The sequence below is a fragment of the Phoca vitulina genome, unplaced genomic scaffold (assembly GCF_004348235.1).
Source record: "Phoca vitulina isolate PV1807 unplaced genomic scaffold, GSC_HSeal_1.0 scaffold41, whole genome shotgun sequence".
Lineage (NCBI taxonomy): Eukaryota > Metazoa > Chordata > Mammalia > Carnivora > Phocidae > Phoca > Phoca vitulina.
The window spans coordinates 2,333,373-2,357,545 of NW_022589744.1; the positions used below are offsets into that span (position 1 = coordinate 2,333,373).

General features: G+C 42.8%; 1 protein-coding gene across 5 annotated transcripts in view; it reads left to right on the forward strand.

Moving 5' to 3' along the window:
• The window catches only part of MAP3K3 (mitogen-activated protein kinase kinase kinase 3), a 73,855-nt gene that overhangs the window by 3,062 nt on the left and 46,620 nt on the right, over positions 1-24,173 (forward strand). The window contains exons 1-3 of one of the 5 annotated variants that reach the window (XM_032429383.1): positions 2,303-5,965; positions 16,324-16,445; positions 18,106-18,198. In XM_032429383.1, coding sequence (XP_032285274.1) covers positions 16,350-16,445; positions 18,106-18,198 — 189 coding nt within the window. In that variant the 5' untranslated portion in view covers positions 2,303-5,965; positions 16,324-16,349. Of the gene's footprint in view, positions 1-2,302; positions 5,966-6,988; positions 7,097-12,297; positions 15,987-16,323; positions 16,446-18,105; positions 18,199-24,173 lie in introns of those variants that run through there. The other 4 variants (XM_032429382.1, XM_032429385.1, XM_032429384.1 and 1 more) reach the window with 4 other exon arrangements.

Below are 24,173 nucleotides of genomic sequence, written 5' to 3' on the forward strand. Positions count from 1 at the left end.
CTGATCTGAGAAATCTGCACCAGGAGAGTCTGCTCTGGTAGGGAACTTGGCTATTCATGTGAATAGTCCTCTAATGTAATAGATAGGATTTGCTAATAAGGATTTTTGTGTAACCAGTTTTCTTACAGCAAGGCTTTGAATGGCTCTGCACTGACCCCTGGTGGTGCCCTGCAGTCTTTCCTGTGGCTGATATGGGAAAGGCAGAAATGAAGCCTTATTTGGACCTGTTCTGCCTCTAAGACTGCTAAAGAGACCCTTAGCTACATAGGTTAAATAGTTAAGTAACTATTTAACTGAAAAGTTAAGTAGAGAGGATATGCATTATTCTGCCACTAAAAATTATTTTTTGAAGAAATTTTATGTCAGAAAATGTTTACAATGTAAAGTGGAAAACAAAGATGTAAAGCTATGTGTATAATATGGTCCCAATTTTAAAAATATAGTCATACTTTATGAACTCTAAAAGAAAAAGAGTAGAAGGAAGTGTATCAGAATCTCAAAACTGGTTATCTCTCGGTGGTGATGTTATCACTGAGTTTTATTTTCTATAATCATATATTTTATCAGGGGAAACATTTTTAAAAAAAGAAAACTAGTCACATTATTGTCCAGCTAGGGTGACAGCAGGTGAGAGGCCAGGAGTCAGGCATACCTTAAACTCCAAAGAATGAGATCTGGTCTTGGCTTGGCCTTATCTTTGGTCATTGTCTTAGCAGACAAAATCGTTCAGTGCTTTGCAGCTGGCTTCAGCTCACTTTCAAGTGACCTTTCCATGGGATGGGAGTATTTGTGACAGGTTCCGTCCATAGCCTTGACTCTCACAAGAAGCGTTCACGTGGTACGTAGCCGCCTTCCCTCTGCCAGAGGCCCCAGCTAAATCTAACAGGAACCATGAAGGCTCTGCTTCCAGCCCACAATGGAAATTCAGCCATGGCCTGAGTTACTCTTTTGTTTTTTTGTTTTGTTTTGTTTTACTCTCTGAAACTTATAGCACAACAGTGAATAAAACTTCACACTCGAAGAAACCCCAACTTGTAGACTTTTATTTGAATCCCTGGGGACTCCTCTGGAGCCGTTCTGAAGAGGAAATAAATGAGCCAGTAGGTCTGGCAAGAGTGAGTGTTATGACAGATACCATACTAGTCTTGACCGGAACCGCTTTCTCCCCTTATGCCCTCCCCAGACGCTGAACAGGATAGTAGTTTTTGCTTTTCCGCTTTTTGTCTTTCTTTTGTCCATGTGAAAGAGGTCTGTGTTTTTGGAATGAATAAGTGACCCTCAAATGGGGGGATTCCCTACCCCCTTCCTCCTAAGCTATAACCACCATTAACAATCTACTCTGTATTATTTTACTCCTTGGAACCAATCTGCTGGGGAACAGATTTAAACTCTGCCAATTGCCAGCAACCTTGGACAAAAATTTAACCTCTTTGCATCTATTTCCTCGTCTATAAAATGAGGACAATAGTACCTATATCATAGGGCTATTTTGACAAGTAGGTTAACATATGTTAAGCACTTAAAACAGTGCCTGGCAATAGTAAGTGCTCAATAAATGTTGGCCTTTCCCTCACCCCCACTAAGTATGAATGAACATTTTTTAAAACTGAAATGTGATCACCTTCTACATTTCTGCTTTATAAGTTGTTTTTGTTTTTTTCATTTCACAGTGTATCCTGGATGCTGCAATGAACATTACTTACCTTTCCTCACTTGCCTAGTGTTCCTTAGGATAAATTTATAGAAATGGAATTTCTAAATGAAAAGAAATTTTTCCCTATTAGTTAATGTCAATAATATATAAAATATTACAGTTGTAAAAATCTTCTCTGAGGTAGACATCATTCCTTAATAATGCAGATAAAATAACTGGTTGAACTAGTGATCTGAATATATTCTTTACCTCTGAATTAAAAGGACTTTCATTAGGGGCGCCTGGGTGGCTCACTTGGTTAAGCGTCTGCCTTTAGTTCAGATCATGATCTCGGGGTTCTGGGATCGAGCCCTGCATTGGGCTCCCTGCTCAGTGGGGAGTCTGCTTCTCCCTCTGCCCCCACTCATGCTCACTCTTTCTTCTCAAATAAATAAATAAAAATAAATAAAATCTTTAAAAAAAAAGAATTTTCACCAAATCAGGTGGTAGCTTTGTTGGTTTTTTTCTTTCTTCTTCTTTTTTTTTTTTTTCCAGAGAGCATGCACATAAGCAGGGGTGGGGGGCAGAGGGAGAGAGAAAGAGAATCTTAAGCAGGCTTCACACCCAGCTCGGAGCCTGACGCAGGGCTCAGTCTTGACGCTGAGATCATGACCTGAGCCGAAGTCAAGAGTCTGACCCTTAACCAACTGAGCCACCCAAGCACCCCTTGTTTTCTTGTTTAATACCAAATTCATTGAGCTATCCCTGAAAAGAATTCATTCATGTTTATTATTCCCTATCTCGTGTCCAAGTATCCCTATGCTCTTGAAAGAAAAAAAGGAAAATGTTCAGCTGGTATATCAGGCTGCCTGAAGCCCTGAGCATTAGGGGCAGGTTGTGATCCTTGGGATCAGGTATGACTCGGGTACTTAACCAGGGGCATCTACTCAGTGTGAAACCGGGGGAACAGACTTGAGAAGGCATGGCCCAGATGGGAGGCTTCACATGGGGAAAATGAAGAGTGAGGAGAGAAACAATATAGAAAGAGAAAAAAATAAACTAAAAGGGCACACTTGTGGAGATTACATTCAACTACTAACAACCCCAGTTGAAGTTCACTTATTCAAGAAAATGTTTTTTAAATGAAATGTTTGTTTTTTAAATGTACTGTGAAAGATGCTCGGCATACCAATTTGAATGACAGCTTCTGTCTCTATGCTTACTTCCTTAAAGGCAGTTACAACAGAGTGGGATAGGTGCTTTGATAAAGAAAGTACTAGGTGCTCTGGTACCCAGAATTGTGAGTATTTGTCTGGAAGGGTTTCATGGAGGGAGTGATGTTCAGGCTTAGTTCTTTCCTGAAAGAATGGGGGTGGGGGGAAGAGTGGAGGAGAAGAGTGTTTAAAACAAAATAGCAGATGCAGAGGTGTGGAGGCGAGATGAACTCCAGTGGTTCCGTGTGGCCAGAACATAGAATTTGAATGATGGGGCTGGCAGAGGTGGGAAATGGAAAAGCTTGTGGCTAGAGAGACATAGCCTGAGTCCTGAAGGGCCTTCTTAACTACATCCACATATTTGACTTATCCTAAGGGCAATAGGAAACTATAAAGTTTTTAAGCAGAGCATGACAGGATCAGGTGTCCGTTTTAGAAAGATCACCCTGTGATGTAAGCAGACACTGTTATACTGGGTTTGAACTAGAATGGTGGAGCTGAGGGTGGGAGAGGAATGGACAGATTGGTAAGGTTAGCTGTGGGAGGAGGGAAATGGAGAGGAAGAGTTCTCCAAGGTAGAGAGTTCACAGAGCCAACTTGTGAAACTGAAGATGGCAGAGGAAATACGGAACTATGGAGGAAAATGATGAATTCAGTTTGGACCTGTAGAATTTGAGGTGCCTATGGGAGGCTAGAGGATGATGTCTTGGGAGCTCAGAAGAAAGTCTAGTACGGTAACTTCAGCATGGGAATGTTTGAGATGGCTGTTAAGAGACAGATAATGGAAAGGAAGCAGTTACTAGAAGGAAGGAAAGTCATAAGGCTCTTTTCAGCTAAAGACTTATGTGGTTGTACTGTGGTTCTCTACTATGTGTGAGGCACTATTCTAAGTGCTGGTGATAGGATAAGGCAGTAAACAGGACAAAATCCCTGCTGCTACACAGCTTATGTTCATTGTAGTTAGAGGAAAGACAAGTAAAATACAATTTTAGCCACTAAGAAGAAAAATAAGGCAGAATAAAGAATGATGGAGAGGAGAGAGGCTCTTTTGGATGGGGTGCTTAGAAACTCAAAAGAGTTGACATTTGAGCAAAGACCTGAATAAAATGCAGGAATTAGCCATGGGAACACTTTGGGGAAGAGCATTCCAGGTAGAACAAATGGCAAGTGCAAAGGTCCTGAGCTTGATAGGCCCAAAATGTGGTAAGAAGGCAGTGTGGCTGGAAGAGTGATCGTGGGAGAGAGGTAGAGATGAGATAGGAGAGGATGGCAGGGCCAGCTCCTCTTGAGCCTGAAAGGCCATGACAAAGAGTTTGGGTTTTATTCTAAGTGCAACGGGAAGCCATTGGAGGCTTAACAGCAGGACGGTGGCATCTGAATTACATTTTACAAGGATTGCTTTGGCTGCTGTGTAGAGAATCATTTTTTAGGTGACCACAGAGGAAACAAGGTAACGGGTTAGGAGGCTAGGGCAGTCATCCAGGAGAGGGTAGAAGCTTGGACCAGGGTGGTAGTGATGAGAAGTGGTTGGATTCAGATATGTTTTGAAACCAGAGGCAAGAAGACCCGCTGAACGATTAGATATAGGGGTGTTAGGCAAAGAGCAAAACCAAGGAAGACTTCTAGGTTTGTATTTTAACAATTGGAAAATAGAGGAGCAGGGTGTTTTAGGGGGAGGGGGAAAGGATAAAGAGTTCAGTGTGAAACTTGTGAAATTGGAGATGTGTTTCAGACATTCTAAGAGAAGCTGCTGAATAACCCTTCCAATACAGGCAATGGAGTGAGTACTAGATTTCCACTTGCATAGTTCTGTTTTTCTTTTATATTTATCTCACAGGTCTATAAAATTAAGGGTCAGATATGAGCTTCAGATTGGTAGATTAGGACCTCCAGCACTGGCTTATTACACACATTCTCACCAAGGTGATACCCCAGTGGAGTGAAAAATGATTAAGGGGTGAAAAAAAATCTTAGATAATACAATGGTATGTGGCCTTCAAAGCTCAACCCTACTTGACCAAATCTTATTCCTTAGTATTTAATTTCTCTCATTAGAATTTACATTTAATTAAGTAATGCAAAATTTTCTCCTGGGGGGGGCGGATAATGAAAAAGTTGAGAAACACTGGTCTGGTACAAGAACATGACCTTTGGGTGGCAGATAGACCTGGTATGAATCCTGGCTCTACCACTTGGACATGGTCCTTAACTTCTCTGAGCTTCAATTTCATCATTTAAATGCCAATAGTATTGCTTACCTCAGAGTTATTGGAAAGATTAAATAAGATGATGTGCCTGGCATATAATAAATGACATAATTATTAATTTTCTTTCCCTTTTTTCTTTCTCCCCTTCCCAGAAAAAAGATTATTATAGTTAGGAACTACAATAAACTGGGTAGGGATCTAATCAAGTGGGAGAATGACAGATTTAAAAGCTTGTTGGGGAGGGGGGAAAAAAAAACCAGGACAAGGGGCCTGATTAAATATTGGGGGGAGGAGGGAGTGTAAAGAAAGAGAGGAGTCCAAGATAATTCTTGAGAGATTTGGCACCCAAGGCAAAGCCACCACCAAAGATTCTTAGTTGACGGTTGAAAATGGCATCAGAGGAAGATTATTCCGGCGTCTGATTTGTATTACACCAGAACAAGGACTAGAGGAAGGGAGCCCATATTGATTGTGATGGACTTAGCATCTGAAGACCTGGGTGTATAAAATGTTGAACAATGAGGGTTGGAGAAATTATTTATGGTCATTCTCTATTTTGAAATATGCAGCCAGTACAATTGTTTCGGAACAATATTTCAGTGGCACGGGAAAACACTCATAATAAAATGTAAGCATACTACAAAACAATATGAAGCCATTTTTGTCAAACGTATATCTTGGTAGGAAAGAGATAAAATTATCCTTGGGGTGCAATTTTTTTTTTTTTTTTCAGTTTTACTTCGAAGAGCTTGTATTGCTTTCATAACCAAAGAAAAAAAGCTTTTATCCGAAAGAACCTCTCTGACTTTGCCACTTACTGGTGTCGGCCCTGGCCAGCAGCGGAACTCCCAGACTTCCGAGGACCCACATTCCAGTACTACCCCAGCCCCTCGGAGGGTGTGACCCCGGAGGTAGGAGACCCAGGAAAAGGCGGGCAGTGGTGAGGCCGCCCCTGCCTCCGGGCAAGCGCAGCGTCCGGACCGGAGGACTTGTCAGGGGATCGGGCGGCAGAGGTGGCCACAGGCCGGGAAGCGCTCAGAGCCTGAACCCTCCCCGCTTATTGCGCGCCCGGTGCGGGCACAGGGAGGAGCAGGACGCCGGGCTCAGGGGCCACCCTGGCGGCCGAGAGCAGGGAGGGCGGGAGGCCGACGGCCCCTCCAGCCGCTTTCCCAAACTCCAGCCCCAAAGTAGCCGGAGGGGAACAGCGCCAGCCCGCGCGCCCGCCGAGCCTTCAGTGACCCACGGGAGGTGGGAATGTGGGCGGAGCCTCACGCGCGAGCTGTGATTGGAGCAACCAACACCTCCCGGGGAGAGAGGGAGGGCGAGACGGCGAGGGATGCGCAGAGGCGGGTGCTCAGAGCCCTCTGCGTGATTGGCTAGCAGAGAGTGAACCGGGTGCTGTTTCGATGATTGGCAGGCAGTTAGACAGCCCTCGGAAACGGCCTTGGCTTCGCCCATTGGCATCCTACGAGAGTAGGCGGGATTGGTTCATCGTGTGGTGCTGATGATTAGCTGGCGACTGAGAGTTAGGGTGTTGGGGAGAGAGCGGGGTTGGGGGGCGACTGGGGCAGCGACTTCCTCCCTGTTATTGGCTGGTGAAGTGAGTGGGGGTGGTACGAAGGTCCAGCGACTGCCTGGGATTGGCGGGCGCTGCGGTGAGTGACAGACAAGGGGGCGAGCTGCGCGACCAGCGGTTTGTTTTTCGGAGCGTTCCTGAGGTGGAGAACGGTGGCCGGACGGAGCGACTGAGGGACTGAGAGACTGGCGGGCGGGCGGGCCGAGCGGCGCCGCCGAGGCCGGGCTGGGCCGAGCCGAGGAGCGCCGGGGATGTAGCGGGCCACCCTGCCCATGCCACAGCGCCCGGCCGCGGGCGGAGCCGGAGCCGGAGCCTGGGGAGGCGGCGGGGGCCCCGAGCGCAGCCCGCGCCCCCCGCGCGGAGCCAGGCCCGCTGCCGTCCCCGCCGCCCGGGCCCCCGGCATGCAGCTCCGGCTGCGGAGGTGACACTCGGGCCCGAGCCGCCGCCGCCGCCATCGCCACCATGGGTGAGTGTCGCCACCGCCCCGGCCTGTGCCCGCGCTGCTTCGCGTCGCCCCGCCCCGGGCTGAGGGGAGGAGGACCCTGGGCGGCCGCCTGACAGGCATGGACAGCCCGCCCGGCCCGGGCTGCGGACCGACGGCGCCCGCCCGCCCGCCCCGCTCGCGGCTCGGCGGCCGGGGCGGGGGTTCGGTTTTCCCTGGCCCGCCGGGGCGGTCCCGGCCGGCAGAGCCCACTGGGCAGCCTTCTTCTGGGCCGCGCGGCGGGCTCATCCCGAGGCGGCGGCGGCGGGATCGAGGGCCCGTGCTCGGCGGGGCAGCCAGCTCCGGCCCGAGCGAGCCGGACCGCGAGCCCGAGGGCGGGGGAGCGGGAGCTCAGTGTGGGGCCCGGGCTGGAGGCTGGTGCAGGCCCAGCTGCTGTTGTGTCTTTTCCTTGATTTGCTTTTTTTTCCTGCCTGTGTCATTTCCTTCCCTTTGCTCACACAGGCCGGCCAGCGAGAGTTCCCGGGGCTTGCTCTCGAGCCCTGTGCGCGCCCCAGCGCAGGGGGGAGGGCGTGCGGGGAGATAGGCTGGGAGGTGATTAAAACGGCAATCACTGTTATCAACAGCGCGGTTGAGAAATGCGAGCCGCACGCAGATTGCTGGAGGTTAGGAATTGGTCGGGGACTGCCAGTTAAAATCCACATCCTACTTTTTTGAAAAATCCGGTTGCAGTGTTTTACGTCCATTATTTTTATTTAGCGGTATCCCTGAAATTATGTAACTTTTAAAAGAAGCATTCGCTGCACAAAAGAATCTATGAAATCATTTCCTTTTTATCAATACTTGCAATTTCAGTTGTGAAGATGTAATCTAAGAAACGCTTTTAGTGCCTTCCACACGCGGCATTTGAACTGAATTCTATTTCGTTGTCCTTTTTGGTAATTTAGCAAATGATTATTGGACTAGGTTAAGAAGCAAATAACATTTTAGATGTACTTTGTTTCTCTTGTTGGATCGGTTATTGTGTTCCTGTTGTCCACAATCACAAGTTTTGCAAAGTATTTGGTATTGTCCTAAATAACCATGGAGTAAACCTCAATGAAAGGATCCTTTGCAAAGGCATTCATTGTATCTGTGAAGTGCCATGCATGTGAAGAGGGAACGTTAATATTTGCTTTGCCCTATAGCAAGGTCAGGTCGTTTCGTAGAAGGTTAAGTGTATGCTGTATCACATTGAGCAGATACTGTTTTGCTGCCTGTCTCTACACTGTGCCTTTGAATGAATTGCCTTGTTCTATTCTGCGCTGCCCTTGTACAGTAAAGGATGGGTTTGTTCATTTGCTGGGTTTACTGTTTCCTTCCCATGCTTTGCTTCAAAAGCGCGTGCTCTTCTGGGGTAAGTCTCCTGTGACAGAAAGCATAAAAGGAACCCAGTAAGGCTTGGTATTTAAATACATAATTCAGCAAATACTTACCAAACATTTACTATAAATGGGGCACATAATTCTTCTTGTCCTCCCCAGGCTTCAATCATTTATCTTGTGTTTTGGAATTTGATGATTGAACTCAGTCCTTGAATTGGTTTGTGAACTTGTGTTTGTGATAGTCTTTCCTCTTTGTCTTGTGAGGGCCGTCTTAAGTCCCGAGAGGGGGTATGTAATACTTGAGGATGGGCAGACTCCCACTCCCCACTTTCTTGACTGCTGAATCAGTAAGAGTGCCCAGATTTGTTGATTATATTTGCATGTCCAACCTGAAAATGGATGTCAGCCTGTTTTCACATTTCAAGACATTTTTATTTTATTTTTAAGATTTTATTTATTTATTTGACAGAGAGAGGGACAGCGAGAGAGGGAACACAAGCAGGGAGAACGGGAGAGGGAGAAGCAGACTTTCCGCTGAACAGGGAGCCCGATGCGGGGCTCGATCCCAGGACCCCGGGATCATGACCTGAGCCGAAGGCTTAACGACTGAGCCCCTTCAAGACATTTTTAAAAACTATTTTAAGTGTATGAGTTTATGGAGAGACAAGTGATGGGGAGGAAAGGAACTATACTGGAAGGGGCCAGAACCCCAAAGAAAAGAGGACCAGAAACTCTGCTTTTCATTTGTTCCCACTGTCTGTTTTACATAAAGAAACTGAGGCAGTGAGAGGGGAACTAACTTGCTTGGTGACTGCCGAAAAAATTAGGCAAGCTGCTTTAAGAGCTACTGCCTAGCTTTCTTCAGCGGGTTCCCGTCATACCATTCTCTCTTTTTTGTAGATGACCTTGATATGCAATTAGAGCTAATACTGAATTCTTCCAGAGCCTGATCTTTAATTTACTTTATAAAAGGTTCACAAAGGATTTGTGTACACACACACGCACACACACACACACAGTCTCTCTCTTAAGTACTGGTTTCCATTTTGGTGATGTATATGATGAAAATTCAGATTCCCAGGTTAGTTTTCTTTAGTTGCTGTGGCTCTAAGTAAACTGTGATACAGCAAGAGAGACATACAGACTTATTAATAGTTTCATTATACTTGTTAAACTTAATAGTTAATAGTTTCATTATACTTGTTAAACTTAAGCCCAGTGAGGAAAGGACCAAAACTAATTGGGAGTCCCTGCCCTGCAGGTTCTTTGGTTAACAGTCATATTTTCCTGAGCTGTTCAAAGCCCCAGACTCAAGCTTGTTTGACAGCTTGGGTTGGTAATAAAAATAGGTTAGATTTTATATTGGCTGTTAGCCCCAGTAAATTTCTAGTGGGAACTACATTCATCCCTGTAGTACACTTATCCTTGTAAATAATAGGAAATATGGAGATATGCTTCTTTTTTTTGGCTTTAATACTATGTGGTTATTTAAAAAATTGGGATTGACTGGTCATTTTTCTTGGTCACTAGAATTCTCTCCCAGTTTTAGTAATTATAGTGGCAAATGCTGTTAATAACACTTGAGACTAATTCACTAGTGTACATTTGGACTTTTTATAAATGCAATCTGAAACTTAGTGGGAAGTGTTACTGAAAAACATGTAACAACTTGGAAATGTTACAGGAAACTATAGTGAACTGAGTACATGATTAAGGATGGGTTGGTTCTGCTTTGATAGCTTGGTTGGAAGTCAGAATCATTGTGATTTACAGACACCTTGGGTCTCTAAGATTCCAGGGCTGTTGTGAGCTCCCAGTTAGACCGCTGTCAGTTCAGCTTGTCTAGAATCTGACAACCTGACAATCTAGACTCTGGCCAACAACTCCTTTGATTGAAATTGGGGTCACAATTTAATGAGTCAACATTAAAGGCAGACGCGTAACCGACTGAGCCACCCAGCCGCCCCTTATTTTTTATTTTTATTTTATTTTATTTTTTTAAAGATTTTATTTATTTATTTGAGAGAGAGAATGAGATAGAGACAGAGAGAGCATGAGAGGGGGGAGCGTCAGAGGGAGAAGCAGACTTCCTGCTGAGCAGGGAGCCCGATGCAGGACTCGATCCCGGGACTCCAGGATCATGACCTGAGCTGAAGGCAGTCGCTTAACCAACTGAGCCACCCAGGCGCCCTTTATTTTTATTTTCTTTATTTATTTGAGAGAGAGAGTGAGCCAGAGTGAGAGAGACACTGAGCACAAGCTGGGGGAGAGGCAGAGTGAGAGGGAGAAGCAGACTCCCCACTGAGCAGGGAGCCTGACTCGGGACTCGATCCCAGGACCCCAAGATCATGACCTGAGCCAAAGGCAGACACTTAACTGACTGAGCCACCCAGGTGCCCCCAAATTTAAAAATACATATTACAAAGTAAGCTGTTGCTTCCTCATAAGAATCAACATATCACCGCTATATTTTATTTTAATGTTTAATGAATTTAACCTAAAGGTCTGGAAACTATAGGATTATATATGTCAATCCCAAAACTACAGAATTGATCTCTTGCTCCTATGCACCTTTATACCATTTTGATAAAGTACCTACAACACCGCTTGTACTCACTTGTTTACATGTTTCTAGTTCACCTTAGCTTCTTAAAGTAACTTCTTAAGGCAGGATAAATGCAGATATAGGGCCTAATACTGCTCCTGACACATAAGAGACTATAAATAAATGTGCGAAGACTAAAGGAATAGCTTTATATAAACAGAACCAAGAAAACTGCTTCTTGCGGTGCCTGGGTGGCTCAGTGAGTTAAGCACCTGCCTTCAGCTCAGGTCATGGTCCCAGGGTCCTGGGATCGAGCCCCGCATCGGGCTCCCTGCTCGGCGGGAAGCCTGCTTCTCCCTCTTCCGCTCCCCCTGCTTGTGTTCCTGCTCTCGCTCTCTCTCTGTGTCAAATAAATAAATAAAATCTTTTATAAAAAATAAAATAAAATTGGGGCGCCTGGGTGGCTCAGTCGTTAAGCGTCTGCCTTCGGCTCAGGTCATGATCCCAGGGTCCTGGGATCGAGCCCTGCATCGGGCTCCCTGCTCCGCGGGAAGCCTGCTTCTCCCTCTCCCACTCCCCCTGCTTGTGTTCCCTCTCTCGCTGTGTCTCTCTCTGTCAAATAAATAAATAAAAAATCTTTAAAAATAAAAAAATAAAATAAAATAAAATAAAAAAATAAAATCCAACTGTCAGGAGCACCTGGGTGGCTCAGTAGGTTAAGTGTCTTTGGCTCAGGTCATGATCCCGGGGTCCTGGGATCGAGCCCCACATCAGGCTCCCTGCTCAGCGGGGAGCCTGCTTCTTCCTCTCCTTCTGTCTGCTGCTCCTCCTGCTTGTGCTCTCTCTGTCTCTGCCAAATAAATAAATAAAATCTTTTTAAAAAATTAAAAAAAATAAAAAATAAATATATTTTGAACGATCAGTTCCTTTGGAAGGGCTGTTATATCCCAGAAACAGAAAAATACCAGAATTTGACTTTGAGATCTAGCAAAGGTTCAACCATGTCCATGAAGGAAAAAAGTCTCTTGTGAATTGAGGCTCAGGCCTTTTGTTTGTACTTACTATAAAATGATGTTTGCCCGGGTACTGACAAGGTGGAGGCAGTGGGGGTATGTGAAATGTCATGAAGATTAAGATAGTAAAATCTGGGGGCGCCTGGGTGGCTCAGTTGGTTAAGCGTCTGCCCTCAGCTCAGGTCATGATCCCAGGGTCCTGGGATCGAGCCCCATATGGGGCTCCCTGCTCAGTGGAGAGTCTGCTTCTCCCTCTCCTTCTGTCTGCCACTCCCCCTGCTTGTGCTCGCTCATGCTCTCTCTCTGTCAAATAAATAAAATCTTTAAAGAAAGAAAAAAAAAGATAGTAAAATCTGACTCAGGGACACTGAAAACAGCATCTCCTGGGTGAGCAGTGTGATCAGACGATCTGGCAGTGCTGGGTAGAGCACTGGCCACATGAAGAAATAACAATGTTAGTTAAATGAAAACAACAATTAAAACATTACTTTGGGGATTTGTATATATGGAAAAGGGAGAGTGTCTGACATAGTACACAGATGTCATACAGGACAACAGTGTTTATTGGTGCTACTAGAAACTTTTCTGGGTTTTTAGCCAAGGGAATTCATAAATGGGAGTGCCTTAAGACCCTGCTTTTAGATAGAAGTAGTAGTTCAGTCTGCAAGATTGACTTCGTGCTGGAGCTAAGGAGAGAGGAGTGTGTTGCCTGGCAGCCCCCAGACCATAGGTCAGGGTATCCGGAGAAGAAAAAGTCCGTGCTGCTGGATAATTATGGATAGCTGTCTGCTTAAGACTGCTTGAGAGCTTCCACTTTTTAAGCCTGAACTCTAATCCTTATTTCATAGATCCCTTCTTTTCTATTTTCTATGAATACTCCTTCCCTCTATAGTCATAACCTCTTAATCTCTAGAATGAACTTCTTCCTCTGTGCTTCTTCCTGGTAGCTTTTAAGTGTGTCAAACCACCTCCATCCTCAGGAAATCTTTTCAAGGTTATAGCACACTAACTATTACCCCAGCTTCAAGTTGTTCATGTGTAAAGTTCACAAATGAATTGTTGATTTCTACTACTTCCAATTTCCTTTTAATCTCCAGCTTCTTGATTCCCTTTAAAATTTTGTTTCTGCCTCTACCACTCCGTTGGACCTGCCTGGCCTATGCCTGCCGCTGTCTGTCCTTCTTTGGTCCTGACTGCTGGGTGTCACTCTTGTTTTTTTCCAGCCCTGTTAAAGTTTTCTTTGCCAGCCTACCTTCTTCCTACTCGACTCAATAAGGATTACTGCTCATTGAGGATCAGTCCCTGACCTGCTTTTCTTCCCCTCAGTCCCCTCACTTGCTTTTAGGTCCTTTCTCATCTTCACTTCATTTTTTAAGCTCTCCTGCGTAGCTGGAACAGCTTGCTTTTCTGAAAGAATCCTTATTCTGTTAGTAATTATGTAAAATCATCTATAAAACCTCTTGCTACTCACTGTAAAATTTTTTTTACACATGCGTGTTTATGTACTCTGGTTTGTATACTGTCTTAAGTCAATTGCTTTATTTGTGTAACCTTGTATTTGGGTCTCATTCATTCTTTTACCCCTAGAGTTTGAACAGCTTGAAATTATCTAATGTATAATACATATTGGTACTCAGTAAATGGTTATTGTTAATGCCTAATGAAAATTCAGGAATAAAATTAAGCATTAGGGTAGATTAAGTAGTGTACAGTCTTTTCCCACTGACCTTTTTCCATTGATGATAATAGCCAGCATTTTTTTTTTTAGCTTTACTAAGTATTAGGTACCATGAGGAATAATTTGTAAGTTCTTTTTCCTTTAGCTCTTACAGCAGCTCTGTGAGATGATACTTTTATTATCTCCATTTTACAGATGAGGAAACTGAGGCTTAGGGGGAATAAGTGATTTGTTCAAAGCCTCCTTAAATCCAGGTCTTTCTGACTTCAAGGTGCATATAAATGACTGCTGCACTCTAAGAAAGCTGCTATTTGTTTTTAAAAGTTTGTTTGTTTTTGTTTTTGAAGAATGTTAATAATTCAGTTAAAATCTCAATCCAGGAAGAAATGCCTAAAAGAGCCACTTGATTTACTTCCTGTCTTTATCCACATCCTCAGTTTGAAGTATCAGTTTAAGAACCTGTTTTTGACTTTGACAAAAATCAGATTCAATAACCCTGTGTCCCTTCTGTCAGTTATCCTGACTTGTAGGAGATAGTGCCAAACCATTCCTCTAGTGTGTTCTCAGTGCTGGAACTACCAAACAAGTTTATCCATGAAGTAATGCCAAGAATTGGTTAGCTTCCTGGAAACCGAATTTGTCAACCTGATAAACCAGCTCTTATAATAGCATCATCTTATACAGAATTAGAAATGATTCTGTAGTTCTACTTGTCATGGATTTGACTTGAAAAGCATGTGTGTTGTGCGTCTGTGTGTATATTCACATCCATCTAGGTTCAGTATCTGAGTTGAGACAACAACAGAAATTGCCAATTCACAGGGTGGTTACCTTGATACTGAAAACTCCATGTATTCTCCTGTTAGGAATATCACTGGATGTGCCTCAGAAAACACCTACCCAGTCATAATCCTCTTTATAGTGATCCCAATTTACTGCTACAGTTGGCCCCAAAATTGTACACACATATATTAAATAGTATGTAAGCCAACTTAATATAAAAGCCTATACATATGTATATATAAGCCAGTCTTCCTAGCTTAGATGTTATGCTCTAATTTTTAAATCTTGGTTGGGAGGTTAAAAAACAAAACAAAACAAAATATCATGCAAGTTCCCTTTCTTTAAGGAGCCTACAGGGAAATCGCTAGAAAATATAAAATAATTGATGGGATGTATGTGTTTGTGTTTGTTTTTGTTTTCACTGTGACTGTGTATTTTATCTTGGGATGTATGTGTTTAATTCTGACATGTCTTTCTGTAGATACCCACTTCCTTTACATTCACTATCCCATTTATTTATCCTTTTGGCCCTACATCAATACTCATACATACTTTGGTATATATTTTGAAATGGAATTAGATGGGAAGCTACTCTACTGGTGTTTTTCCTGCACATTTTAAGTCTGATTTTACTTTTATGAGCAGGCAAAAACCTCCACATGGGCACCCTTCTCCTTCCTTTCCTGCACCTCCTCAGAGGGTGTGTAGGGCACCTGAGCACATTTGATCTAGAAGGAGGGAAGAGGCAAATAGCACAGATTTACTTTCTGTACTTCATGATGTTCTTTCCACAAGGTGTTAGAACATTTCCAAGGAACAATGACAAAAGACAAAAGATAGGTGCTCTCTGGGTGGAGTCTCTTGTACTTGCTTCTTTTAAGGTGTGCTCTAGGTCCCCGAGTGACTCAGTTGTCACCAGAACATGTGTAACAACTCATCTTTCATATTCCTTTCCAGATCAACAGATTTATTTTCAACTCCCAAATGCTATTTGAGTAGACGAGGATCTCTTGAAGGACCTGGGAGAATTTTGCAAAACATGGAATTGGGCTGGTTTGGGTTCTGGGTTTTGTCCAGTTGTCTTCAGTACGGGAGAATTCTAGTACTCTATGCTATTTCAAGAAAAGGGGATTAAAAGTAATGCCAGTAAGGCAGAGACAATGCATTGCTTCGTCAGTTAGGGAAGAAAAACAATAGAATTGCCTTTTGGCTTCCCTGTGGGAAGCAGAAGGCCTATAAACTTGTAAAGATTTGGGAGGGGGGGCATTCAAAGACTAGGCTTGTAAAACAGCTTCTGTTCAAAGCAGCTACCTGAGGCCTTGTTTGGTACTTTTTAAAATGTGCTCTTCTACATGGGATGCTTTAAGAATAAGTCTGTGTGTGACTCTGACCCATAATCAGCTCTCCATGAATTCATCTTTTCACTCAGTACCCTACTACACTGTGCAACTTTTCATCTGTTTTTCCTGGTTGAGTTTCTCTGACACTGGAAGAGTTGCCCTGTTTGAGCACCTCCCTTGCCACCAGTGAATTGGTAAATATTGCTGCCAGAAATCTGATTGGAGATTTGTTAAGAATCAATTAAAATATAAGTGGCCATAGTCTGACCTCAGTTACCTACTCTTCAGACATCAGATGATGTGATTATAGTTACAGAGTTTGTCATTTTACCTGGGCAGAACTCCCTGAGTATTAGTCATATAATTTGTGATAGTAATTTGCTGGTCTGTATTTTTTTTTAAGTTTTTATTTAAATTCCAGTTAGTTAACATACAGTGTAATAATAGTTTCAGGTGTACAATATAGTGATTCAACACTTGCCTATGGTCCTTATTGAAGTATCTTAGCCCATGTGCTCTCTTTCATTGCAGACGAACAGGAGGCATTGAACTCAATCATGAAGGATCTGGTGGCCCTCCAGATGAGCCGACGTCCCCGGGTGCCTGGATATGAGACCATGAAGAACAAAGACACAGGTCACCCAAATAGGCAGGTGTGTGTGGCCATGGCAGACCCAACTAAATTGCTGGGGAGGGGTTTTCAAATGGGAAATATTTGAAGAAGCCAAGGATACTCTATTACCAGGCTTGAATGCTATTGGCCCCTTTCTTTCACAGTCTGTTAAATGGTAAGTGATATATACCAGTCATGGTATATATACCAGATCATGTGGGTCACGATCTAGAGGCCCAGAGCCTTGTGCATCTGACCTTGTGCCCAGTGTTTCATCTGTGGAGAATAAGAGTAATTCCTTTACTTTTAGAGAGAGTATTCATATAACTCTTCCTTTACTGATTATTTGGCAAATGTTTAATCCAGATTCATAATCTCTAACTCAGAAAGTTTTTTAACTACCTTACGGTATACACTTAGGAAAAATTAATTAGTATTAGCTTATATAAAATATAATTAGGAAGGGAAATTTATTTAATAAAATGTCATGTAGTATATTCTAAAGGTAACAATGAGTGATTTTATTATTGTTGTTTATAATTGTTTCCCCTTATATTAACTTGGGTAGCTGAGTGCCTCTTTTATTGCGAGTAGTGTGCTTCTTTAGGAAAACAGTTCCTATTTTTGTTAACATTTATACCCGTGCACTGTTGAGAACCTTCTTCCCACCTCCAGTGTCATTTACGAACTCCCTGATTCCTGGGTACTTTGGCCTGCAGAGAGGAGTGAATGATAGAGCACTTTCTTCCCTCCTGGGTATCTGGTGCTATATCATATGCCTATGTTTGGTATGTTTGATGAAAATTTGTCCATGCCATTTTCCCTTGTGTTTCTCTTCTTTATCAGCTAACCTTCTTTCTCCTCATTTGCACCTTGTTTACCAATTCTTCAGAAGAATCCTTGGTTCCTAGAGAAAGAGTAAGGCCCTAGAACTTTTACTGTCCAAGGTCTGCTAGATATAACCTCTCAGAGTATTTCCTGCCTTTAGGAAAACTAGGGACCCTGAGTCCTTTTATATCATGATATAACAGAAGGATTGGCTTAGAAATCTGCTTTTATTTTTATGGCTACCTTACAGAACTGGGGTAACAACAGAATAGGGCCCATTCTTGTACTGTTTTCATACATTATTCTGTCTAATTGTGTGGGTTCTGCCTTGCTGTAACTCTTTCCTATTCAAAGCTGCTTTTGGAAGGAGCATTTTACCAGAAGTGAGTCCCCTCCCCCAGGCTTGAGCCTAATGACCTCACTTTCCTTCCTGTCTTCCTATGTGGAGTGTGCTGCTCCAGTCAGCTGATCTTTCTCCAAATGGGGCTGTTAGCGGGATATCAGTTAGGTGAAAAGGGGAAGCTTTCTTGAGTTGGAAGACCTAAAGGGACCAGGCTGGGAAGAGGAGGGTGGCATGGTGGTCCCTGATCATTCCTTGAAGGGAGATTACCTTTTAGAGATCCTTTTGCTTAGAACGTAAAAGCTATTGTAAGAAAAGTCCTGATCTTGTACTGTGTCTGCTGCTGTGTTATTAAAGTAAAGTGCATGGTTATGAAGGGAGAAGGCTGTGAAAAAGGATTGCCTATTGGTTAGGAAGTAATCTTAACAAGAGGTACTGGCTCTGAGGACCCACAATTTACTTGAATATCATCAAATTTTTTCTGTTGCATGGAGGGTACAAATTATTAACCTCAGTCTTTTTGTTTTTAAAGAAAAAACACAACAGCAGCAGCTCAGCCCTTCTGAACAGCCCCACAGTAACAACAAGCTCATGTGCAGGGGCCAGTGAGAAAAAGAAATTTTTGGTAAGGAACCAAATTACCCATAAAGCTAAAATGTGCTTTCAGATCTGATCCAAGTGCTGGAAGAGTGTGACGTTCATTTCCTAGACAAGTCATTTTAGTGGATTTGTAGGGAGTACTGGTTACTCATTACCTATGTTCTGTGCTTTTAGTCACCATTTCACAAAACAGTATTATTCATAAGCAACCTCTGTCAGTGCTGTCCAGTATACTTTGTGTGATGATAGAAGTGTTCTATATCTGTGCTGTCTAGGGTAATAGCCACTAGCCACATGTAGCTATTGAGCCATTGAGGAAGTGAATTTTAGATTTTACTTAATTTTACTTAATTTTAATTTAAATAGCCATATGAGGCTAGTGGCTACTGTCTTGGACAGCACAACTTTATATATTATATAAGGGACTGTTGGCTTGCTGGGCAAGAAATGAAGTGCATTCTTGGAGGTGTTTAGCGATTCATTGGGACGTTCATTCCTCCACACAGATCATGTGTTTCTACACATGGTGATAAACTCATCAGTGGGAATCCTATCTAAGATTCTATTCTAGGAGGCATGGAGATCTGGGGGAAATGTGAAGCTGTGGAACTAGCATGGCTGTTTAGAAATGGAAGCTCAAAGTTTTATGCTAATATTGGGTAAAAGGCAATGAAAATGTCAAGATCACTTTTTCCTCTTAATAAAGTCAAGGTTGTAGAATGGTCGCTTCTGGGAATTGTAGCAGATGTTCAGCTTCTGACCAGGAGGGATATTCTTCAGCAAAATCCAAAAGCAGAAACGGGGAGAAAGTCTCAGTGAATACATTTCCAGGAAGGATGGGGTGAGATGGGGATAGGGGAACCTCGGAGGGAGATGTGTTTATAGCTTAGTGTAATGAAAAGAACCTGGCCTAGGTCCTAAGAGGAAAGTATATAGCAATACAAGCCTTTCTCAAGAAACAAGAAAGTCCTCAAATACACAACCTAATGCTACACCTAAAGGAGCTAGAGAAAGAATAGCAAATAAAGCCTAAACCCAGTAGGAGAAGAGAAATAATAAAGATCAGAGCAGAAATCAATGAAATAGAAACCAAAAGAACAGTAGAACAGATCAACGAAACTAGGAGCTGGTTCTTTGAAAGAATTAATAAGATTGATAAACCCATGGCCAGACTTATCAAAAAGAGAAGAGGAACGACCCAAATAAATAAAATCATGAATGAAAGAGGGATCTAGAGATCACAACCAACGCCAAAGAAATACAAACAATTATAAGAACATACTATGAGCAACTATATGCCAGTGAAGTAGATAATCTGGAAGAAATAGATGCATTCCTAGAGATGTATCAACTACCAAAACTGAACCAGGAAGAAATAGAAAACCTGAACAGACCCATAACCACTAAGGAAATTGAAGCAGTCATCAAAAATCTCCCAACAAACAAGAGCCCAGGGCCAGATGGCTTCCCAGGGGAATTCTACCAAACATTTAAAGAAGAATTAATACCTATTCTTCTGAAACTGTTCCAAAAAATAGAAATGGAAGGAAAACTTCCAAACTCATTTTATGAGACCAGCATTACCTTGATCCCAAAATCAGACAAAGACCCCATCAAAAAGGAGAATTACAGACCAATATCCCTGATGAACATGGATGCAAAAATTCTCACCAAAATACTAGCCAATAGGATCCAACAGTACATTCAAAGGATTATTCACCATGACAAAGTGGGACTTTTTCTTGGGCTGCAAGGTTGGTTCAACATCCGCAAATCAATCAACGTGATACAATACGTTAATAAAAGAAAGAACAAGAACCATATGATCCTCTCGATAGATGCAGAAAAAGCATTTGACAAAGTACAGCATTCTTTCTTGATTAAAACTCTTCAGAGTGTAGGGATAGAGGGTACATACCTCAATGTCATAAAAGCCATCTATGAGAAACCCACAGTGAATATCATTCTCAACGGGGAAAAACTGAGAGCTTTTCCCCTAAGGTCAGGAACACGGCAGGGATGTCCACTATCACCACTGCTATTCGACATAGTTCTAGAAGTCCTAGCCACAGCAATCAGACAACAAAAAGAAATAAAAGGCATCCGAATCGGCAAAGAAGAAGTCAAACTCTCACTTTTTGCAGATGATATGATACTTTATGTGGAAAACCCAAAAGACTCCGCCCCAAAACTGCTAGAACTCATACAGGAATTCAGTAGAGTGGCAGGATATAAAATCAATGCACAGAAATCAGTTACATTTCTATACACCACCACCAAGACAGAAGAAAGAGAAATTAAGGAGTTGATCCCATTTACAATTGCACCCAAAACCATAAGATACCTAGGAATAAATCTAACCAAAGAGGCAAAGGATCAGAAAACTATAAAATACTCATGAAAGAAATTGAGGAAGACACAAAGAAATGGAAAAACGTTCCATGCTCATGGATTGGAAGAACAAATATTGTGAAGATGTTAATGCTACCTAGAGCAATCTACACATTTAATGCAGTCCCTATCAAAATACCATCAACTTTTTTCAAAGAAATGGAACACATAATCCTAAAATTTGTATGGAACCAGAAAAGACCCCGAATAGCCAGAGGAATGTTGAAAAAGAAAAGCAAAGCTGGTGGCATCATAATTCTGGACTTAAGCTCTATTACAAAGCCATAATCCTCAAGACAGTACGGTACTGGCACAAAAACAGATGCATAGATCAATGGAACAGAATAGAGACCCCAGAAATGGACCCTCAACTCTATGGTCAACTCATCTTCGACAAAGCAGAAAAAAATGTCCAATGGAAAAAAGACAGTCTCTTCAACAAATGGTGTTGGGAAAATTGGACAGCCACATGCAGAAGAATGAAACTGGACCATTTCCTTACACCACACACAAAAATAGACTCAAAATGGTTGAAAGACCTCAATGTGAGACAGGAGTCCATCAAAATCCTAGAGGAGAACACAGGCAGCAACCTCTTCGACCTCAGCCGCAGCAACATCTTCCTAGAAACATCGCCAAAGGCAAGGGAAGCAAGGGCAAAAATGAACAATTGGGACTTCATCAAGATCAAAAGCTTTTGCACAGCAAAGCTAACAGTCAACAAAACCAAAAAGACAACTGGTAGAATGGGAGAAGATATTTGCAAATGACATATCAGATAAAGGGCTAGTATCCAAAATCTATAAAGAACTTATCAAACTCAACACCCAAAGAACAAATAATCCAATCAAAAAATGGGCAGAAGACATAAACAGACATTTTTCCTACGAAGACATCCAAATGGCCAACAGACACATGAAAAAGTGCTCAACATCGCTCGGCATCAGGGAAATCCAAATCAAAACCTCAGTGAGATACCACCTCACACCAGTCAGAATGGCTTAAAATTAACAGGTCAGGAAACAACAGATGTTGGCGAGGATGCAGAGAAAGGGGAACCCTCCTCCACTGTTGGTGGGAATTCAAGCTGGTGCAGCCACTCTGGAAAACAATATGGAGGTTCCTCAAAAAGTTGAAAATAGAACTACCCCACGACCCAGCAATTGCACTACTGGGTATTTACCCCAAAGATACAAATGTAGTGATCCGAAGGGGTATGTGCACCCCAATGTTTCTTTTTTTTTTTTTAAGGAACTTTTTTTTTTTTTTTTTAAAGTTTTTATTTATTTATATGACAGAGAGAGACACAGCGAGAGAGGGAACACAAGCAGGGGGAGTGGGAGAGGGAGAAGCAGGCTTCCCGCTGAGCAGGGAGCCCGATGTTGGGCTCGATCCCAGGACCCTGGGATCATGACCTGAGCCGAAGACAGATGCTTAATGACTGAGCCACCCAGGCGCCCCCACCCCGATGTTTCTAGCAGCAATGTCCACAATAGCCAAACTATGGAAAGAGCCAAGATGTCCATCAACAGATGAATGGATAAAGAAGATGTGGTATATAAATACAATGGAATATTATGCAGCCATCAAAAAAACCCCGAAATCTTGCCATTTGCAACAACGTGGATGAAACTAGAGGGTATTATGCTAAGCGAAATAAGTCAATCAAAGAAAGGCATGTATCATATGATCTCACTGATATGAGGAATTCTTAATCTCAGGAAACAAACTGAGGGTTGCTGGAGTGGTGGAGGGTGGGAGGGATGGGGTGGCTGGGTGATAGACACTGGGGAGGGTGTGTGCTATGGTGAGCGCTGTGAATTGTGTAAGACTGATGAATCACAGACCTGTACCTCTGAAACAAATAATACATTATATGTTAAAAAAAAAAAAGATAGTAGGAAGGGAAAAAAAGGGGGAAATCGGAGGGGGAGACGGACCATGAGACTGTGGACCCTGAGAAACAAACTGAGGGTTCTAGAGGGGAGGGGTGTAGGGGGATGGGTTAGCCTGGTGATGGGTATTAAAGAGGGCACATATTGAATGGAACACTGGGTGTTATACGCAAACAATGAATCATGGAACACTACATCAAAAACTAATGATGTAATGTATGGTGATTAACATAACATAATAAAATAAAATTAAAAAAAAAAAGAACCTGGCCTAAGAGTCTGGTGACATTAATAATCTGTTAATGTAGGACTTTACAATTTACAGAGTGAATCCATATTTATTAATACTATTGTTTTTGTTTGCTTGGGCTTAGGATAGGATTAAACCGTTTTCTACATTACCAGTTCTTCTGCCAGAAAGGTCCATACTTGGGAGAGAGGAATGAAAGATTAAAACCTAATTTGAATGGCTAAGAGATGCCAAATTAGCTAGGAAATGTCAAATAGGGCTAAAGATTCAAACTGCAGAGTTCCAGCTGAAAGTAACCACGTATTTTGGCCAGCAGGAAAGGTTGCATATTTAGGGAGGGAATGGCGCCGACAGAGGCAAAGAGTGCTTACTTCAGCGTGAGAAGGGCCATATTGGCTACAAGGCAGAGTGAGATTGGCATCACCTCATGGGGCTCAAGCTGGACACAGCGAAGGAAAGCCAGAAGAGCTGTGGGTTCAGTGTTGGGGGGGCTGAGGCCTGGAAGAACTGGAAAAACCTAACTTAGTGTCTCTGCTTGGTAGGACTTCAGACATCCTCTTCCCTAAGTGAACAAGCTAGGTAACTAATTGAAAAAGAATGCATTTGGCACCAACTAAGCATTCTGAGCAGCTATGGAAGTATGGGCAATGAGGAGCTTAGCTATGAACTGTTTGCTAGGAGGTAGGATCTGTGCTCTCTTCTTCCTCCTGTACATTAGATCCCTGGAAGCCTACAGCCTGGTTAGAGCCTGCTGAACATTCTTAGATGTGTGGCCCATCCCAGGTGTGGCTGGGGCACATGGACAGTTTTGCAGGCCGCAATGAGCAGCATCCCTTTACTGGTCATCAACTCACAGTGCTTTATCAGCAGGTGCAATTTCTCTGTGAAGTTGACAGCTTAGTATAGTGAAAAGAGCACTGGCCTGGAAGTCATTATTACTAATCTATTAACCTAGGATTTTACAGTGTACAGAGTACTTTCAACAACAACAGTTAACAATAATAACAGCCGTAAGTACACGTATAATACTTTAAAATTTGCAAAGTGCTTACACAAAGGTATTGAGTAGAGCCGGGAAGCAAACCCACATCTTCTGACTCCTGATCACAGTAATTTTACTGTGTCTGATAATCTTTCTAAACCTCAGTTTTTCCATCTGAAATACAGACATAATAATACCCACTGTGTCTACCTCTTGAAGGTGTTGTAAGATCATAGAATGTAAAGCATTTTGTACATTGTGAAACAAATGTCAGATGTAAAGTGGTAGTGATTACATCACTTCTGTTCTGGCATTGCGGTATGAGCTCTAACGAAAGCTTCTAATCAGAACTGTGTATACTGTCATGGCACTGAAAGGGTCAAGGTTTTCTACCCTTATTGGATTGTTATTCCTGTTTATCAGAAAGTCCTTTGCAAACTTCTAAAGCTAGCCTAATTTCTAAAAATCCCAGTGGGGGAAGA